Genomic DNA, 19,351 nt, shown 5'->3' on the forward strand with positions numbered 1-19,351 from the left:
TGAAAATAAACAACGGAACACATCAATCTAGATAATTTTAGGAAAAGTAAATTCTAAATCCTCGTGAAGTGACCTTCTTTAATATTTTCCCTTCAAGAACTGGCCTCACTGCCCTTAGCTTAGAATTAATAACTGGTGTTGATTCAAGCTTTTCTCAGAATTCTTCAAAGTTAAGAGTTGAAATAGGTTCGTTTTTGTAAATTTAACTGTCTAACACAGATTACGTTTTACAAAATTGTTCACTTGAGTTCTTCTCCAAGTATATAGAATCGTTCTTTTATTCACTTTTTAAACAAGATTGTCTAGCATCACATTCTCCGTCTACACCCGAATCCCGATATATATTTTTATTGAAAATATTTCAAAACCAAGATGTGTATTAAGTGAGAGATATGTATTAAGTTACTGATATAAATATATCAGGACAATGATAAGCATAAAATATCTATTACTAAAGCTATCACAATACGTTAAACTGTAAGAAAGCTCTCTGTGAGAATATAGAGTCATAGAGCAACCACACCAAAAATAAATAGGATTTAATAAAAAAAACATTTATAAGTCACAAAGTGATCGTAGTAAAATTCTCTTTACAATTTATCCTCCGCACGAAACAGATGATATGGATTCAGTTAAGTAGAATATAATTGGCGGGCGGCTCAGCAAGCGTTCAAAGCTTGTACCTGCCTGTAAAAATGCCATCATAAAGCCAAGCCGCCACAATAAGCCCTTTGACAGTTGGTACCCACCTTTATGATGCCGACTCTGATATACGAGCCGCTCTCATTAAACTTATTTTATCGACTCCCGATACAACATCTAACTATCCGTATAATAAATCAGAACGCTTAAAAGAAATGTGCGCTACTTCTTACAAACAAGGCGGAATTGAACGCACATTCAAAATCTTTATGGCTTATTATTCAATCCCATTATGTTAGTCGGAACGATCCTTTTAAAGCGATTTAACCCATTGACCACCGTAAGGCCCGATCGGGGCGCGACACAATAGATTTTCTATTGTGTCTGTGATTCCGAGGACTGATGGATTAATATAAAAGACTATTATACAACTCATTTTCCATAACAATAAGCTTATCAGACTTTTTATGCGTTCTTTAATCGCTGCTTATTAAATTGTTACGGATAGTAAATAATGCCACAAAAAGCTTCGCTTACACTGTAAGCTTCATTTATTTTATTATGGTTATACATATTTTTATATCTTGTAGGCAATAAAACGACGTTATGTTCTTCTGCCCAGTACGATTTAGTATTTAACCTTTTTGTTTTGTTAATTAAATAGAAAAAATAGATACTTTTTCTTTGCACTTAGAGTACAGAGAACACAGTGACCCCATTTCACAAATGGATAGGACAAACCACCAAAATAGTACAAAAGTAACGAAGCAATACGCAAACAATGGCACCAAGTAATAAATTGCTAGTCACCTTGCGTCCGAGCAAGAAATAATGGTAGTCTTTTTACAAGCTCTCCAATCGACTCGCTACCGGAGTTGCTGATGTCCGCAAAAAATGCTTTGGTCATTCCCGGTGACGCTTAGATGTACACTTATCTACATAAGATTATTTCTCTTGGACACTATTTTATAGTGTTTCTTTTTTACGGTTTTGTATTCTTATTTCTTGTATTTCTATTATTACGTTGTAGAATGTTTATTATTTAGGTATTATTCTTGTATTATTTGAAAACATGTACATACTATAGAGATTCAAATAAATGATTAGATATTCAACCAAAACAATCTAATTTTAAAGGATACCATAACTCTGAAATTGAACTCGTAAAATATGAAAATGGATTTTTCTTCCTATTTGCTTTTTTATTGGAAAATATCCAAATCCAAACCATGACATTAAAAAAGATCGAATAGGTATGCTACTAAGATAAAGAACCATATTACCTACTCTTACGAAACACGTATAAAAATCCAAACAGAAACAGTTTTAAGTCGAAATTTTGCTCACAAACATTGTATAATATATAGGGAAGGTTATAGGTACTCGATATGAAAACAAGACAAAAGCCGCAAGCGGCTAATTAACGCGCCAAACACTTTTGTCAGTGACAGTCCGCATGAATAGGCATCGTAAGCGGTGTACGAGTAGCGTAGGGTAGTGCCGAGTGCGATTCCCCGCGGCCCACAGCCTCCGATTCACAATAAATCTGAACCGATAAGTAGTCAGGCGGATTGTCGGCGCGGCGCGATCAAAGCGAGGGGGCACATGAAACGAGCCGCCGTGCGCTCAGATGTTACATTTGGTACCACGTTTCCACGCCACCAACGCCCGGCACGTCTAATTGGCCCTTTGTTCGATGACATTTTAATTAATTTGATTTTAATTTTGAATGAAGCGGCCGAGTGACGAAGGTCGATGTTGAAATGTTATTTTTTGCAACCACTTTTAAATTTACTTTATAAAGCTGATGCTGTACTTTTGTGTGTTAATCAATCGTGAAATGTTTCCATTCAGATTTAATGAGAAATTTGCATCTTAATAACATTTTACATGCATGTCACTCACAAGTTCAGGGCGATACGTTTCTTGGTATTTATGGTTTTCAATTGGAGATTATTAAATTTAAATAAGGCGATTATAGCAAAATATAATTAATTAACACAAGCGACAAGCTCTATCACTTCATTTAATAAGCTCGTAGCTTAACGGCCTACCACAACGTTGCGGTATTGCAATATTATGTAGGTATAATAATAATATGTCATCATTCATATCCCTATAATTAGACAATGCGTAGGTATTATAAATTTGAAATGATTTACAAATAAGTCTCATCCATCTACATATTACTCGTTACATGGTACATACTTACTCATACAATTGTCTTCTTCAATAATTCAATAAAAAATATTAATATAACTTTTAAAATAGTGAATCCCGTGTCGTACAACAACGAATATGCAGAGTGAGATCAAATGCTGGGCAGCGTAACAGTTATTATCGCTTTATATGCACGAAGTAATAACACCTTTGAAAAGTTCGTCAGCTCCTGGCGTCTTATGTAATTAATTTGCTATAAGTTTATATTGACGTACATAACAACCCGTACTTTATAGCTCTTATAACGTACATACTAACGGGTTGTTTGAATGTTCAATTTGTTTGTTACGCTCTTATCTTAAACAGTTTTAGAGAGATTGGGTGCTTTTAATTCGGAAACATCGAATTATCAAATACCATAATCGTCAAGCTTAAAATTATACGGTCAATTTCTATCGTTTTCTTTTTGAATATTTAAATATCATTAGACTTCTCGTCGCTTTAAATTATGCGTCCTGATTAAAAGTAAGCTCTAAAGATATATTAAAAAGAGTTAAAAGAAGAATCTATTAAGAAACGACCAATAGGTTTTTTTTACTGGTTATCATTTGCCTGTATAATTTTATACTTATATTTCGTGAATGAGAAAGGAGAGCAAAAAAAATGTAAGCACGAATGGGAATGAATTATTTATTTTGTCATAACCAACAGCGATTTGGTAATAAAATTTTCAAATTCTCTTGTCATTTTTAACAGGAATCAGTAAAACGGTGGATGACCTTTAAAAGAAATTAATACGGCGCTCAAGTCGGCAATGTCAAATATTTGTTATTATTCAATAGCCAATAATTTATTCAACGATACGGTTTCCAATCTGCATCATCCGGGTAAATAATATGGAACAAAGATATATAAGAAATAATAGCACCAATTTGCATTTATACAGCTTTATTGACGAATAAATAAAATATGACACAGAATATATTATTAAAATAAAGAAACAGAAACGATGTATATAAAAAGAAATCTTTAAAAAATTCCATTTAGCAACTGGCAATAATATAGAAAAGCTGAACGTGCGCAGTTATATGACAATATATTACAATAAATATTCATACAAATAAATATTATGTAAGGCACGTTTATGTATCACAGAACAACAACTATATAATCAGATAAATTTTTCTCAATATTTATCGGACTAGCCATCCAAAAAGAGCCAGTCACACTACACAACTTTACTAATCTTAGCATTTTTTATAAAATATGGGAGGTTATATCTCTTTGTTCGAAATTACAATGAGATATATTTTACATTGCATGCAACTATTGCTCAAACCTACTCTGATTTTACTGGGCAGACTTTACTTTGATTTTTTTAATTTGTTTCATTCTCTGTATACTTAAAAATGTTATTGCTTTACATATTCTAAAAGTATTAAAATATTTCTTATTCGATTCATTTATTATCTAGAAAATTGGCAAGTATACTTTTAAATTATTTTTTTTCCATAACATAATGTAGCCCAGTACGATAAAATTTAGCCATTTACATATCGGCATTCTATTAAAGACTAAGGTCGAAATAATAAATAATCGTCTCTTTGATGAGAAATGCAACCGACCAAAAACAACAAAAAAAAACACTCATAAATTTGAGATCTAAACTCGACACAAAATAGCATAATATCTTATAATCTCACTTTGAATTACAAATAAATAATTTTTTTTTGCATACAATTTAGCCTGAGATTCGTGAACAGATACAAAAAAATGCTGTTCGAACGTTTCAATTTAGGAAACAAGTTACTATAAAATATGAACTGTCAGTCTACGTGTTTGCTACACGATGTTAATGGTCTTATAAATTAATATAATCATGATTTTATTGCAATATAATATATTATATAATATAATAGTTAAGACTACATTACATTTAGTACTTTTTTATTTTAGGAATAAGCACCTTCGTTACGCAATAGGAATTTTAGCATGAAAAGTATTATTTCAAATTAATGTATGATATGATAGTAGACAATATTCTTAAATTAAAAAAATAAACAATTATGTACTCTTCGAAAAATTGACAGCATTTTCTTATGTAAACATGTTTACTTAAGAAGTATCGGTTATTATCCGAAAATAATACAAATTAATCACAATAGCACACAAAATATTGCTTGAGAATTTCACTACAATCAAAAAAGTACTATTCCATACAAATACATACGCAATTTCGACATAGTAAATATTTACGTACAACTAAATTGGCAAAATTATTGCATCTACACAACCACAACTAAATGACATATAAAGCTACATTACGTAACATTGTATTTATGTACAGTACTAAAAATCCAGTGTTTCTTGTGCGTATAAATCTATTCAGCCCAATGAAAAGAACTGTTTACTTGGCATCTTTTGTCGCTGTTTCTTCACGAAGTCCCTCGCTTGTTTGTCGCCTTGCCTTGACTCCAGAGCTTTAATAGCATCGCCATCTAAATAGACAAATAAATAAAAAGTAAATAAATGTAAAAATGAACAATATTCTAAGAATTTAAATAGGGTCAAAAATCTGAATTACGCAAAGTTCAACATACTAAATTCGACGAAAGTATGTTTTGAAAGTTATTGTAAAGTATTTGGTTTCAAATGGTCATTTGTATATTTTGATATAGCAATAACTAAATTAACGAATGGTTTTTGTATCCTATCACAACTATACATCGATCACTATTCATTTCTAACATCACATTAAAGATATACTCAACTAGACATCTTTATAAATCATTTAAATCAACAATAAATATAAATATATTATCCATACCACTCATTTCTGGCCTAGAAAGTGGCAAGTGTTGTTGCTTTCCTAAAGAGCACATATACCAACGAATGCTCTCACTAAATATGTATTTGACCTTTATCCCCAAGTATAATAAAAGACGTGTAGCACTCGGGGACTGCCGCGGTAAAGCTATTGCATGCTATGCCTTCAAGCCACACCTCCGAGCCCGTCGGAGTGGGGAGCGTGAGGTTTTTCGTTACGGAATTGTAGATTCGGTCCCCGCGCCCGCGATAGAATCTATGCAATAGCTTAAAAATTCTCCTTGTATACGACGTTTCAAAAACCAATAGTGTATTAATTACTTGTTAATTCTTACCAATGTTCCCGGGTCTGGAAAGTGGCAAGTGTTGTTGCGGCAAGCTGCTGATAGGTGCAGGTGTATCTGGCACTTCGCTAAAGTGCACATACGCTTCGCCCACGAATGTGTTGCTCACACTGAACATGTCCTTGTCCTTTATCACGAAATGGAGTAGACCGTCTTGGGTGCGACGCTGTTCAGGGGATAGCGTGCTGTGGAAAATATTGGTTAATACGTGACTAAACTGTCAGTTACGAATATAATTGTATGATGTTACTATTTGTTTTTTATTTTTCCATTGATACACACACTACATTTGATGATGTTCTGTTCTGTATATACATGTAGTGAATGTGATATTTTTTAGCCATTTCATAGTAACATTGGATGGAATTCTTTCATTAAAATTTTGTACTTAATAGGTACATATCTTTTTTATAACATTATACATATTATCAAACTAGCTGCTCCGCGCGGTTTCACCCTCGTGGCTCCACTCCTGTTGGTCTAGGCGTGATGATATATAGCCTATAACCTTCCTCGATAAATGGGCTATCTAACAACGAAAGAATTTTTCAAATCGGACCAGTAGTTCCCGAGATTAGTGCGTTCAAACAAACAAACAAAGAAAAAAATATTCCGCTTTATAATATTAGTATAGATTTAACCGTTGCTATTTAAATCTAAAAAAAATTGTTACAAGTTAAAATGTATTTTTCGTGTTCATTGCAATTATTTGACCATATAAAATTCTTTCATCTTAATTCATTTCATTTCATACTCACATTACAAACATTTCATCATACAAGGGGAAGAGATTCTTATTGTGCGTCTGAGTTTTAGGTTTCTCTACATTTGCAAACGTATCTTCAGGTAATAACGCTACACGGACATACGAATCACATAAACCTGAAATCAATAAAATATAATTCATTGTATACAAAGTACATATATTAATTATTTCTATTCAAGTATTAATGAACCTAATAATAATACATACATATTAAATACAATAACTAATACATATTACAAACAATAATGTAATAACATATGCATTATGCACATAGTAATAACCACAAAAAAGTTGGTTCACTATCATTATTTTGAATTGCCACTACTATAACATGTTGTCTAAAATAAAAAAGGTAATAAAGTTACAAAACATTCCCACAACATACAAACAACCCACCATTAGAGTCCGTGGCGACCAAATTCCTCGCATTCATGATCTCTATCTTCAAGTTGTTCTCAATGAACTGGGCTCGTACCGTCAGCAAACCCATTTTGGGCTCACTAACCGCCTGTTGTTCCTGCCATCTTTCCAAATGGTACTGATGTATTAACTCCCTTGTCTCCATACCATGCAACTTCAGCAAATACTCCACCCGTTTGAGCGTATCAGACGAATATATCTCCTTGTTATCTTGTCGGAACGATCGAATCATTATCTTGAGACATTCGTGGAGGTTCGAGAAGAATGCTGGTGGTCGACGTTTCTGGAAATGCCGTTAGTTTTAGGCGGGTTTTGGTACCTTCAGCAGCGGAAGTCGAGTTCGTGATAGATTGTTTGTTAGATTATAATTGTACTACATTCCATTGTGGAGGAAATGTTTACTAAAATTTTGAAAAATAATTTCGTTTGCTATTGACCGACTTTCATTGCTGACTATTTAATTTGACGACGCGCGGCCTTTTAATGTATTTAATGTGGTTTTGAACACAATGCAATGATAATATATAAAAATTTCAATACCATTTCGTCAAAAGATCAGAAGATGCACATTTAGTGAATAAAAAGGAATTAAATTTCACATAAATATTCTTTATCAAGACATTATGACACGGATGATAATTTTTATTTCGAAATAAATGAAAACATGCCCATTCCGTGCATATAATTCATTCATTGTATATTCATCTTAAAAATATAAGGGATAGGTAAATATAAACTATTCTATTGTATTGTAAAGCCACATATATCTTATACATAAACAGCCGAACCGATAGCATTTCCATGTACATGATTTCGAGAACAAGACAAACAAAAGCAAATTAACCAATGCATTGGCTAAAATAACAGCACCATATGCCAATATGATAATATACTGCATGTTCCCTGTGATAGGCTTCAAATTACATAAATATTTAGATGAAATTTTCTTAATGTACTACGTGAACTTGACCAATATTTTGAAACATAGCATCCCATAAAAATATCAGTGAATAAGTGAATTTTATTGTTTTTGTTTTCAAGAGAGTGCTAATGGTATGACAAAACCAATTAATTGACTTTCGTCTTTTGTATCACATCCCTGCCCCTTCAAGCATGGTAATGTTACAAATTGGCACATAATTCTCCCAAATGACATATATAATAAAACACCAAACACAGGGCCCATGCGATACTACGGGATACACAGCACAGATAAACAAACAGAACATAAACAAGGTGCTCTGTAATCTATGGTTTACCGCGTCTAAGTTGGCGGCGGCCGATTTGGTCAATCGTCTCGGGTCGATATACCGTGTTATCTTTGCCCTGCGGTGCTATCGAACAACAACAAAATAAATAAATAAAAGTTAATGATGAATTGCAGATAAATCATAATTAAAGTGCATTAATCACGCGTGCGACATATACCAATTATTTACCCGAAAGGTTAAGTTCATTGGCGCAACTTTGTTTTTGCTAAATCGTAATCTAAACAAGCGAATACGAGTAGCAACTGTTTCTTTCTACAATTAAAATTGAGAGTTAGTAGGATATTAATAAACAAATGTTAATATAAATGATGATCTAGTGAATATAAACTATTTACATAATACTCAGACATATCTATTATTGATTTTTAAGTAATAATTGAACAACATGTATAAATACACAAACTTATATCTACACGTAAATTATATTTTCTATAAAAAATGTTAATTACATACATAGATATATTGCACTGTTCACTAGACCATAGATATTAATAAAGATGTGATTAAAATGGAATATTAATACAAAAAATATTAGTTTAAAAAACGATAAATAAAAGGCAGTACCTCCAAATTGGCTTGAATCAATTCATATAAAACTTCTCCTAATTGTTCCCATACAATATCGAGTGTTCTAGAAAAGTTCTCATTATTTAAGTGTTGGTACAAAGTGTCGAGATTCGCCTCGAGGTATCGCATCACTCGGTCCATGCTTGAACAATCTTGGTGCAGTAATTCTGCTCCTTCCATTAGGAACCTTGTTATTGAAGGCATCATCTGTGAAAAAAAGTAAATTGTATAAATTGTCTTATAACAAATGATGTAAATAAAAAGTACGAAAACTTAAAAAGTGCATATTTTATAAATGAATTGTCAATAATTTAAAGATTTCTTGAAAACTGAAATAATCTATACTAATATTATAAAGCTGAAGAGTTTGTTTTAACGCGCTAATCTCGGGATCTACTGGTCCGATTTGAAAAATTCTTTCGATGTTAGATAGCCCATTTATCGAGGAAGGTTATAGGCTATATATCATCACGCTACGACCAACAGGAGTGGAGCCACGGGGGTGAAACCGCGCGGAGCAGCTAGTATTATAATAAATGCTAAATGTGTGAAGATTTAAATAAAAGCAAAACGTCGTACGTACCTTTTTGATCATTACTTCTAGTAGTTCTACAATTTTATTTTTGACCGTATCTATTGCATTAGCTATCACGTTATGCAACGTATCTCTACACCTGAAATAAATTAAGATATTATTAAATGCACAACTAACAATCAAATCTAAATTAAATATAGTTAAAATAAAGCCAACAAAATATACTATGTCCTAATTTAAACCTAAATGACAAAAAACAGATACACAGATACAGAGATACAGATAGAACATCAACCAAAAAGTATCTAGTATCATTATACAATGAACATAATATCTAAATATTCTGGGGTGAAAACTATAAGAGCCAGGACAAGCATTTTTATCCTTTTTTTAAAGTGTTGCCAATATTTAACATTTTGATGTACAAACCTTAGCCAACTCGACACTAACAAAATTTTTCGATGTATATAATATAGGCTACTAGCAACCTACTAATATGTTTTATCAGACTCCACACTAAAAATTTTATTGGATGCACATTGCACAAATACCAATATTTTAATCAACTTTACTATTTACCTCTGAGCCTCCAACGGCGTTCTGGTCTCACACATCTTCTGTATAATCTCGTCCATTCCCAGTTCTTGCACAAACGGCTGCAAACTTTGCCTCACATAATCTATATTATTTATCGCGACACACCACTCCGTAGTCACTTCGAATCGTTCCTCATATACAGATGTTACGGTACCAATGTTCTCAACGCGCGTCGCCATTTTGTCTGAATAGAATACGCAGCAACGACAGATGTCCTGGAAAAATGTATAGATTATGAAAATAAGTTGTTTAAATATGATATTAACATAGATTATTGGAAATAAGTTTTTTAAAGATAACCTTAACATATAAGATTGGATAAATAATAAGAGCCAGCAAGCATATTTAGTGTAAGACTGAAGAGACAATTATAGATTTTTCTCAATTAATAGTTTGAGACGATAATCTATACTTATAATAAATCTGTAGAGAGGCCAATTCTGTACATGAAATATATTTAAAAAAAACTATGAAGGGGTGATAAGGGATCGCTACTGATGCCAAAAATGCAATCAGTAAAATTTTTGTCTGTCTGTCTGTCTGTCTGTCTGTCTGTATATTCGTTATAGAAACAAAAACTACACGACGGATTTTAACGAAATTTGGCACAATTATTCTTCATACTCCTGGGCAGGTTATAGTAAAAGAATCATGTAAATCGGTGTAGAAACACCAAAGTTATACATGAAATACGCTATAAGTCATCGCGCGTGAATTACATGCCATAAGGATTATTTTTGTGTATCAGTTGCCGCGTTCGACGCGCTTCGCGGCGGGAGCTATAAAAAGGCGGCGGGTCCGCACCCGTTTCGCGTTGTCACGGCATCACGTGTGAACGGCTGAACCGATTTCGATAATTCTTTTCTATTATATTCCTTGAAGTACGAGGATGGTTCTTATGTAGAGAAAACGTAAATATGTACCACGGGCGAAGCCGGGGCGGACCGCTAGTAGCAAATATTATTTGTTAACGTTGTATCAAATCAAACACAATGCGGTAACAAGATGTGTATAATGCAACTTTATAATAGAAACCTTGTTAAATTGTTGTGCAAAATCTCAAAAACATTATTCAATAGACCTATAAGATAAACCAAGAAAACTTACATCAATAATCTTAGCAACAAAAGTGTAGCACCCTTCCACATCAGGCCAGGCTAATTGCTGCCAGAATATTTTAATCTGGTAGAAAATAGCCAAAGTGTCCACTCCAGAACTGCTGTATTTAACGTTAGAGTCAACTGGCACTAAATTATCCAACTCTACAGCTTTTTCTATTCGAGTGAGAGCTTTGAAAGCGGCTATGTCGAGCCATTGGGCGACTCCGCCGAAAAACCAAGAGTGGAATTTAGATATTGAATAGGAACTCCATTCGGCTTCATTGAGACCTTGACCCAACCTGAAAGGAATAAATTAATTTCATTAAGTTAAGTCTTTCGCTATTGAAAATGGAAATATCAGTCTAATGCTATTAAAATATTCTTTACATTATAGAAATATAGCCAATTAAATTAACAATGACAAGCAAAATAAAAGTTCTGAATATCTATTTAATTATAATTCTCTTCAGTAAAACTAAAAAGTTCTTTAGTTGCTGTTTTATCAAATCACCTCATTACAAACACCGAATATAAAATTTCAATCAATAAAATAAAAATAATCCACAATTTACTCACGTCAGGAACCTCTGCAACGCCAAATACAGTTCAAACAGCGTGGTTCCCATGGCCAATGGTTCAGAACCAACATCAGGAGTTCCCAACCCAGTTTCCCCATTCAACCCTCCCGCTAAATGCACACTATTCGTCGAACCTTCGCTATACCTTAACCGTTTCAGGCTTTTACACACTTGCAATACTTCTGGCTCAACGAGAGACGCTATTTTATCTTCGTACACTCCGTATAGCGTTTTTGAGTAGGGGAAACTCATTACCCTGCAAAATCATTGGTTTTTGTATAGAGCACATTTATAAAATATACTTAATTTAATTAAAAATCAAAGTCGTTGTTCCTTAAATAAAATTATGACACAAACACGCATTTCAATAAGATCAAAACAATATCTTAAAGTAATATAAAAAAGTATACTCACTCAACAAAAACCCTATCAAAATATTCGATAGCGCGCTGTAGATCTGAACGCACCAATTGTATAACCCGTATTAAATGCTGCAGTCTAGAATCTTCTGTCTTATCCTTACACTCGTTATTGTCCAAGATATGAACGAACCAATCCGCGGCCCCTTGTATTGCCGCTTGGTTCAAAACATCCGAAATAGTCAATTTACTCCCATCGCCCTTCTCTTTCAACCAACCATATAAATTAGCGGGGAACAAATCAATCATTTCTGGCACATCCAATGAGGATAATTTATAAAGTATCCTTAAAACTTCCCGTAGAGTTTTCATAACAGTTTTATCGCCAGCTGTCTTCTTTCTTAATTTCCTGATGTGACTGTAGCATGTTGGGAGCAGCTTTTTAGTGCCGTCCCAAAATAGCTTTACATCCTCTTCGTTTACGAGACCTGAAAATAAATTTTACTTACATAATTCATTTGCATAATCTATATTCTATGCTAATATTGTAAATACATTTGTTTGTAAGACAGTAAGTGTAACTATTATAACATTTTCCAAATGATTTCGAAACCAATTTCTAATTATACAAAACACACGTAAGATATTTGAGTTAAACAAATTAATTAAATAAATCAATTTGAATAATTGTTTGACAAGTTGAGTGGCATATTATTAAACTTTATTTGAACAACCAATTAAGTGATTGAAATTGTTTACTAACACCTTGGTATTAATCATCCTCATAGTTAATATTTGTGGAAATGCTTCTTTAGTCGTAAGTAGAGTAATTATGTAGGCATCTATTCGCGATTTATATTATTTACATCAAAGTTTATTTTACTTATTTAAGGAAGTATACTGTTGGAAGAAAACGATGCGTCGGGATGATAAAAACAGTAAATAAATCGCGGAGGCAATGGTAACAGAAACAGAGAAAATTTTTTATTCCGCAAACAGGAAAATTTCTAAATCTAAAACCATTTTTTTCAGATCATTTTTTGACGCAAAATAAAATACTCACCACTTTGCAAAGGTTTAGCGATCTTCTCCAATAAATTATTGAATAGCGCGAAACTAAGCGGATGGTCCACAGTAACCGCGCAGAAGACCAACCACTGCGCTAACATGTTGTCCGTCTGAGTCAGCCCGCTTTGTGCCGCGTGCTGTGTGAGGATACCCTCAGCTGGGGCGCTGAAGTTACCGCACCACCAGTATGGCGCTACCTTTAGTATTAAAAAAAAATTGGTTGTCTGTAAAGTCGGTTTACTGACGATAGTTGAACGTGACAACGTCCGATTGTGCTTCTTTGTCGCTCGTTCCGCGCTCTCGCTTGCACTTCAAGCCTTACATGGAACGCCTCAGAGCGAGGTAACGCCGCATGCGTCATGTTTTTTCGTGCGTGCAGCCGGCTCTATCGAATTATAAGACGTTGTCACGTCAAAAATTCTATTAATTCACGCCACAAACTAATAGAAGAAAAAATACAACCTCGAGTTAACTTTAAGTTTATAAGTCGGTTAAAAATACGACGGATATTAAAGAGTATGGCCCTGTAGTTTACGGAGAAAAGAATGCATTTTTAACACCAGAGACTAATAAAAACAAAAACACAACAAAGAACCTCTGAATTCCAGAAGTTGATTCAAAATATGACGAATGTGTAAAGGCAGTTATGGAGGCAGATATGTAGTTTATGGAGAATAGAAATCATTTATTTAAATAACACCTCAAAATAATAAAAACAAAAATATATCACCATGAATAGAAAATGGAACCTCTTAGGGCGTTTGTCCACTACAAGGAATTTTACGGTCCGGCATTCCGATTTTTTACGGTCCGGTATGGCACGCCATTAATCTATATACTAGCTTGTGCACTATACGTAATTTTACTGTCCGACATTTTACTTTTCCCTATTCCGGATGGTTTTTTGTGTCTACGAGTCGCTGTAGGTATAATTGTTTTCGAATGCCCACTTGCTTGGATTTTACTGTTTTTACTGCATATGCCAATTAAAAGCAAGCTCTTGTTTTACTTTCTTTTAGTTGGCAATGAGATTTGAGAAGTCGGTATTGTTATTTTATATACATTGACCAAGCATTGACCTATAATTATTATCTAAGTAAGTGTTGGTAAGTTAAAGTTCAAGTGGGAATAGCTTAATTAGCTCCTCGTCACCGATTAAAATAAATAAGTGAAACACGCATTTTAAATCTCTTACGGAACTTTACTTTTTATTATAATGAAGTAATATAATATTTCACCTTCTATATTTTTTACTCGTTTCTTGTAAAATACAAAAACAATCATTTATGATAGCATTATACCGCCAAACTTCCTTGAACTGTACCGCACTGATCCGAGTAAAGACGGACAGGTGCACAAGCAATTCATCGGTTTTTTCATGCCACACCGGACCGTAAAAAATCGGAATGCCGGACAGTAAAATTCCTTGTAGTGCACAAGCGCCCTTAGTTTAAGAAGTCGATTATGAATAAGGTGAGATGGTAATAAGTACACATTTATTTATTTGTGACTAGGAAGCTTTAATGATGTTGGTAATATATTAATTATTGTTATTAAAATATAAAAGCAGTATTTATTAGGAAATAGTATAGACAGAATATAAATATTAATAGGAAAATAAAATAGGAATAATTCCTATAGCATAATTTTAGTACAATAATACATTTGTAACCATAAGTAATAGAAATCAAGTCACTTTGGTTTCTTGCCATTATCCTTATTTCACAAAATAGTAACAAAAATGTAGACACTGAGGTGGCCTATACTATAAAAAACTGTACACAATGATGTTATTACATTGTTTGTTATATTTTTAATTTATGACTAATATAGTCAACTACCGATCACAAAATATATAAGAGCAAAATGTCAAGGTTATTTTTAAAGTACTAATTACGTCTTGTATATTGTATAATTAAGGCAATTGTTTTGAAACATAAGGAAAAACTTGATGAATGAGAACAAAAATAAATGACGCGGCTCATAATATATAAAAAATAAATACGGTATATAAAAACATATAATCCGTATCATTCAATATAATTTCTCCACATTTCGCAAAAAGAATAATAGAGTAAAGCTGGTAATAAAAAGAGCGTGAGTGCCGAGCTCACGTGTCAGAAGTGAAACTTTTTGATAAGATTCGAAGATACCAAAATCGTCTGCAGCTTACCTCATAACGCGACGGTATTGCCATGACGCGACCTTGAAATTTTAATCTCAAGAAGTTTCACTTCACATAGTATATAACCCACTAGAGGTCCGCCCGGGCTTCGCCCGTGGTACATATTTCGCAATAAAAGGTAGCCTGTGTCCTTTCTCGGGTATCAAAATATCAAATATCATACCAAATTTCATGCAAATTGGTTCAGTAGTTTAGGCGTGATTGAGTAACAGACAGACAGACAGAGTTACTTTCGCATTTATAATATTAGTATGGATTGAGCCCCGAACGGCCCGATCGGTCCACGTCACAATAGATTTTCTATTATGTCTGTGATTCCGGGGCCTGAGTTATTAAGAAACCATGTAACTACAAACCTTCGAACTCTCAAGCTCATGCAGTAGTAATATCCTTAACAAATGTCTATGCTCTTGCGCAGCCACTTGCGAATTCTTCTCGGATGAGAAATTAAATCTCACTTTGACGACACCTTGACGCCTCACTTTGCTTTTTTTGCTTAAATTCAACCACATCGTCATACCACCCGCTGGTATTGACTGAAAAACATAAAATAATTATATGAAATTAATTTATTCTATGGAACTCACATGCTTAAATAGCTAGCTGTGAATAGAAGTTGATATTATGCAAGCGGCACTTATTGTTTAGCATTCACAAGGTAGGTTCAAGGTTCTGTATTATGCCCCTAAAAGACAATTAAACGCACAGAATAATGCTTTAAGTCAAAATTAATTCGATTGCATTAAAAGTATCAGCATCTCAGCATCAGGCGAAAAAAGTCGGTTCTAAAATTCCGTGTCACGATCTAATTCTATTTTCAATATAAATTTTCAATAGTTGCTTTTTTTGTTCATTTTATAATATAATAAACCGTTATCATCGATCATCTTAAAAATAAAATATTATGTAGGTATTTAAACGATAATGGTGCTTAATGACAGAGAAATATGTATGTAGACGCAGTATGTGCTAGACAGCTTGTATTGTGAGGAATCTTTCTTTAGAATATTTCTAGAATGTGGTTAGGTTATTGAACTTCTAAATTAGAATGCCAGACAAATTGGCATCATAATATCTATAAGCAATTTTGAATAATTTAAACTAAAGAAAAAGAATCGAAACTACTCATACATTTACATACTGGGTAGGTACTTATTCAAAAAATTATAACCGCGTAAGTAAGTCACTTTGAATATTAAGCAATATGACATTGTACTTAATAGCTTTGTTTTTAAACGTATTGATAATATTTTAGTTTTATTATTACTGTAACAATTTCGCACAATGATAAAATTCACGTAGACATCGTGTGGGTGTGAATTGTCAATAAAGATGCTGTGATAAATTAAGCTAAGTTCTTTGCACTAGTTATTTTTATGTATTTATTTTTTTCACAATAAGTCTGCATATTTACTTGATCGAAATAACTTCAATGTGACTCTACATTTAATTCCAAAGAGCTATCTATACTATACAGATATTTTTTATAAAATCTGAACTTCCGGAAGACGTGAATAATACCTACTGTCTTCTAAATGACATAACCAGCTATAAATCATTTCAATAACAATAACATAATTTTTAAAACATCATTATTTCATAATAATAAATAAGATGAGAGTTCCAAAATAGAGCTCTCAGGTACTTTATATCACTAACATAACTTCGCTGGGGTTACCTAAAATCAGACTTTAATTCCATATTCAAATTTTTCCTATACTTTGACCTATAATATAACCTTATAGTTCTACTAACTTTTAATGGTATATTCGATGTCCCAATAAGCTCATTATCATGTTTGCCAGTTGACGCGGTTATTGCTATCTCTTTCATGAGCTTTCGCAGACCTTTAACGCCTTTCACTTCAAATATTTTTGTCATCTTTTCTTTCACCGTTTCCGCTGGATCAAAATCCCTGGAAAGTACATGAAGCATAAATTTTATCACTTATTTCTTTCTTTCTTCCTTGTGTCAGACAACTCGAAAATAAAAAAAAAGGTAAAATTATTATTAGGTACTACTAATTAATTATTATCTATATATAAAGCTGAAGAGTTTGTTTGTTTGTTTGTTTGAACGCGCTTATCTCGGGAACTACTGGTCCGATTTGAAGAATTCCTTTGGTGTTAGATAGCTCATTTATCGAGGAAGGCTATAGGTATATCATCACGCTACGACCAACAGGAGTGGAGCCACGGGGGTGAAACCTCGCGGAGCAGCTAGTTAGAAATAAAATATTAACTACGACTTTAGAATGAATATTTAATACCAAAAACAAACATGGATGTATTAATTGAAACCATGAGTCTTTTAAACGAAATTAAACTTACCAAACTTCTAAAACTAGCGAGTCTTCATGAACATTTCCTGACATGGGCCTGCAAAACAATAATAACAGCGTTTTCAAATTATATTATCAATATTGCAACCATTCGAAAATACAAGTGCATAGCTATTACCACAAATGTAATCGTAAATTTAGTTACGGCTAGTGAATTTGACTCGCCATACTACATACTTGTTTACAAAGATATACTATAAATAAATATATTATAAGGGAAACAATTCATTACGGTACGAATTTCCAAATTCTCGCCCAGTCTATATATAATTGGACTGTTTACAGTTAACGAAACCTGTATAATATCAGATACTTACAGTGAAAAATATTCTTCCCATACCGGATTTAGTGTACTAGATTTCACAGAGGTGTTATACCTATGCGATGTGTTGGAAGTTAAATATATGGTGACGAAGGGGTCACTAAGGCCATTGGGGTCTTTAGGAACTAAGTCTTTGCCTTCTATTACTTCTACGTTTAGCATCAGTTCTGGCGGCTCTTTGGCTTCGGCTTGTGTTAGGAGCTCTGTGTGCTTCTCATTTGATATTTTAAAAGCCTCTTGTACATAAGACAACATAGCCTGAGCTCCGATCTCGCATCCTACGTCACATCCGCCGACATTGTGTAAAATTTCATACAAAATCTCCAAATAGAGTTCATCGACCTAAAAATAAAATATTTGAATTACAAAAAATATCCCATATTCATTTTTTATGTCGTCTTGATAATGAAAATATATAAGTAAACATATTTATCACAGCAAAAGAAATTTTTACTACACCCGACATTGACTAAAACATGAAGCACTAAAAGTTCAAAAATAAAAATGCATACGAGCTAAATTAAAACTGCTGCGAGTGATCTTTTTTTACGTCGATCAAAAGAGCATCATAAACAATCCAAACTAAAAACGTACCGAAGTATCGTAATAATAAACTAATTTCATTAAACAAGAATTGGTAACTGATTTTCCTTCCGCGTTCCCACTGGGTCATTCACAAACTAACGCTAAGGGTCGCTTGTTGCCTAGACGTACCCCAGACAAACAAAAAAATGGATCAATTTTGAATGGGGATACCTAGTACCACGATATAATATGCACCAGTTCTATAACATTGGTATTACTGCGCCGTCGTGGGAAATCTATCGATCTAACAGAAACCCGATGTCTTCGCCGAAGCTGGTCCTACACAGTAAAAACATTGTATGCAGCTAACTAAGCATGCATGCAACGTTGGAAACTATTTTAATGGGTTTTGTAATGCTCGTATATCATGTTGTAAAGCGAAAATCATTATAAGATTTCAAAGAATTGAATGCGGTATCTCGTTGATTTAAATTCATGAACACCTACTTGACGAATGTCTTTTATTTTTAAACGCTGAAGTCATTTGCGAGTTTTTTCAAAGACAAAAACGGACTAAGCAAAACTCGTCATCAAACATTTCCGGTACAGAAAAACACACATGGTAATTTAGATACGCTCATGTAAATAGCGCAGATATTGTCATGCATTTTGGATCGATATTTACATACAGTCATGGATTGTATGAGCATGCTGGTCTGCCGCTCTAGCATTTCCTTCTTCACCC

General features: G+C 33.3%; 1 protein-coding gene across 5 annotated transcripts in view; it reads right to left on the reverse strand.

Moving 5' to 3' along the window:
* Window positions 1–4,923: 4,923 nt before the first annotated feature.
* stac (C2 and C2B_Munc13-like domain-containing protein staccato) overlaps window positions 4,924–19,351 on the reverse strand; it is a 39,677-nt gene continuing 25,249 nt past the window's right edge. For 3 of the 5 annotated variants that reach the window (XM_090109722.1, XM_090109725.1, XM_090109724.1), the window contains 16 exons: window positions 18,077–18,423; window positions 17,749–17,796; window positions 17,174–17,333; window positions 15,775–15,954; window positions 13,229–13,430; window positions 12,221–12,653; window positions 11,805–12,062; window positions 11,236–11,527; window positions 10,111–10,343; window positions 9,580–9,670; window positions 8,994–9,203; window positions 8,418–8,492; window positions 7,135–7,441; window positions 6,731–6,854; window positions 5,964–6,157; window positions 4,924–5,300 (listed from right to left, as the gene is read on the reverse strand). In XM_090109722.1, coding sequence (XP_089965848.1) covers window positions 5,188–5,300; window positions 5,964–6,157; window positions 6,731–6,854; window positions 7,135–7,441; window positions 8,418–8,492; window positions 8,994–9,203; window positions 9,580–9,670; window positions 10,111–10,343; window positions 11,236–11,527; window positions 11,805–12,062; window positions 12,221–12,653; window positions 13,229–13,430; window positions 15,775–15,954; window positions 17,174–17,333; window positions 17,749–17,796; window positions 18,077–18,423 — 3,267 coding nt within the window. In that variant the 3' untranslated portion in view covers window positions 4,924–5,187. Of the gene's footprint in view, window positions 5,301–5,963; window positions 6,158–6,730; window positions 6,855–7,134; window positions 7,442–8,417; window positions 8,493–8,597; window positions 8,682–8,993; window positions 9,204–9,579; window positions 9,671–10,110; window positions 10,344–11,235; window positions 11,528–11,804; window positions 12,063–12,220; window positions 12,654–13,228; window positions 13,431–15,774; window positions 15,955–17,173; window positions 17,334–17,748; window positions 17,797–18,076; window positions 18,424–19,351 lie in introns of all 5 variants that reach the window. The other 2 variants (XM_090109726.1, XM_090109723.1) reach the window with 2 other exon arrangements.

Source organism: Colias eurytheme, chromosome 14, assembly GCF_061535395.1.
Source record: "Colias eurytheme isolate Ceu_HAF_F1 chromosome 14, ilColEury1 Martin Lab GWU primary, whole genome shotgun sequence".
NCBI classification, from domain to species: domain Eukaryota; kingdom Metazoa; phylum Arthropoda; class Insecta; order Lepidoptera; family Pieridae; genus Colias; species Colias eurytheme.